Source organism: Etheostoma spectabile, chromosome 17, assembly GCF_008692095.1.
Source record: "Etheostoma spectabile isolate EspeVRDwgs_2016 chromosome 17, UIUC_Espe_1.0, whole genome shotgun sequence".
NCBI lineage: Eukaryota > Metazoa > Chordata > Actinopteri > Perciformes > Percidae > Etheostoma > Etheostoma spectabile.
The window spans coordinates 5089538-5090724 of NC_045749.1; the positions used below are offsets into that span (position 1 = coordinate 5089538).

A 1187-nucleotide genomic window follows, 5' to 3' on the forward strand; every position below is an offset into this window, starting at 1 on the left:
TCTCTCTCTCTCTGCCTCCCTCTATGTTCTCACTCCTTTACACTTTTCTCTTTGCCCAGGTAACTTCCATTGAATCCAAATTGGACTCTTTGCTGGACGTTTACCGCCAAGTCCTACACAAAGGCCCCACAGCACTTACCCTCTCCTCCCTTCCCCTGTTTGAGCTGGACAACCACCAGCATCGCAACTCCGACTACCAGACTTCCATCGTTGGTGGGGATCTACCCTCCCCCCACAGAGGTGATCCAGCTGGAGGTGGAAGAAATAACAATGGGGACATACATCGTTCTCTTAGCGCCAACCCTAGAGGCCTGCGGCTCATCCTGGCACAAGCTGATGATGACGGCCCCCCAGACTCAGCACCTCCATCTTATCCCCCGTCAACAGCCTCACTCTCCCCATCACCACTGCTGCCTCCCGATAGCCCCTACCCAACCTTGGTCACCCCCAATGGTAACTCCAAAAGAGCACACTTTCCTGACCTCCCACCGCCACCTTCCTCAACAGGGGGTTTTACCCTCCGGCTGCCCCCCATGATGCATCCCTCCCACATCCGATACTCCGCTGACCCCGTTCCAGATGAAATGGCAGATGGAGAGCTGGTGGATGAGGGGAGCCTGGGCCCCTCTTTTGTTGTTGGATCCAGTGTCGATGCAGATGAGGAAGGGGACAGTGAGGCAGGCCCTACCCAGGGAAGGGTGCAGCTGCGGGAGAAGATTGGCTTGAAATCTGAGGGGGTTTGGAGGAGGCACATGAGCCTTGAGCTTGATCCCCTTCTGCTGCTCTCGTCTAGCCCAGAAGAGAAGCCTTCAGAATGGGAAGGCAGTCTTGGAAAATCCCTCTCTGTGAACAATCTCAACCAGCCTTCGACCAACCGTGCCCCTGGTCTTGCCTCCGTGCTCAACAACAGCAGCAGCAGTAATGGTAGCAAACGTGGCAATGCCTACGGTGACCTTAGAAACTGGGATGGAACAGAACTCTTCGTTAAGGAGTGCAAGCTAGAGCCAAAAGAAGAACATTTCAACTTACTGTCCCAGGGACCTGACAGCAGCCCCTCAGACCTTTTACAGACTGTGGAGGAGGCTGCACCTCACCCCGAGTTTCTCTGTCAGTCCCCACACGTACAGCGGGCATAACTACACACACACACACACACACACACACACACACACACACACACACACACA

The 1187-nt window shown here is 54.8% G+C and overlaps 1 protein-coding gene across 4 annotated transcripts in view; it reads left to right on the forward strand.

Moving 5' to 3' along the window:
* kcnq5a (potassium voltage-gated channel, KQT-like subfamily, member 5a) overlaps positions 1-1181 on the forward strand; it is a 94331-nt gene extending 93150 nt beyond the window's left edge. For all 4 annotated transcript variants that reach the window (XM_032541253.1, XM_032541249.1, XM_032541250.1 and 1 more), the window contains one exon: positions 60-1181. In XM_032541253.1, coding sequence (XP_032397144.1) covers positions 60-1136 — 1077 coding nt within the window. In that variant the 3' untranslated portion in view covers positions 1137-1181. The remainder of the gene's footprint in view (positions 1-59) is intronic.
* The last annotated feature ends 6 nt before the right edge of the window (positions 1182-1187 follow it).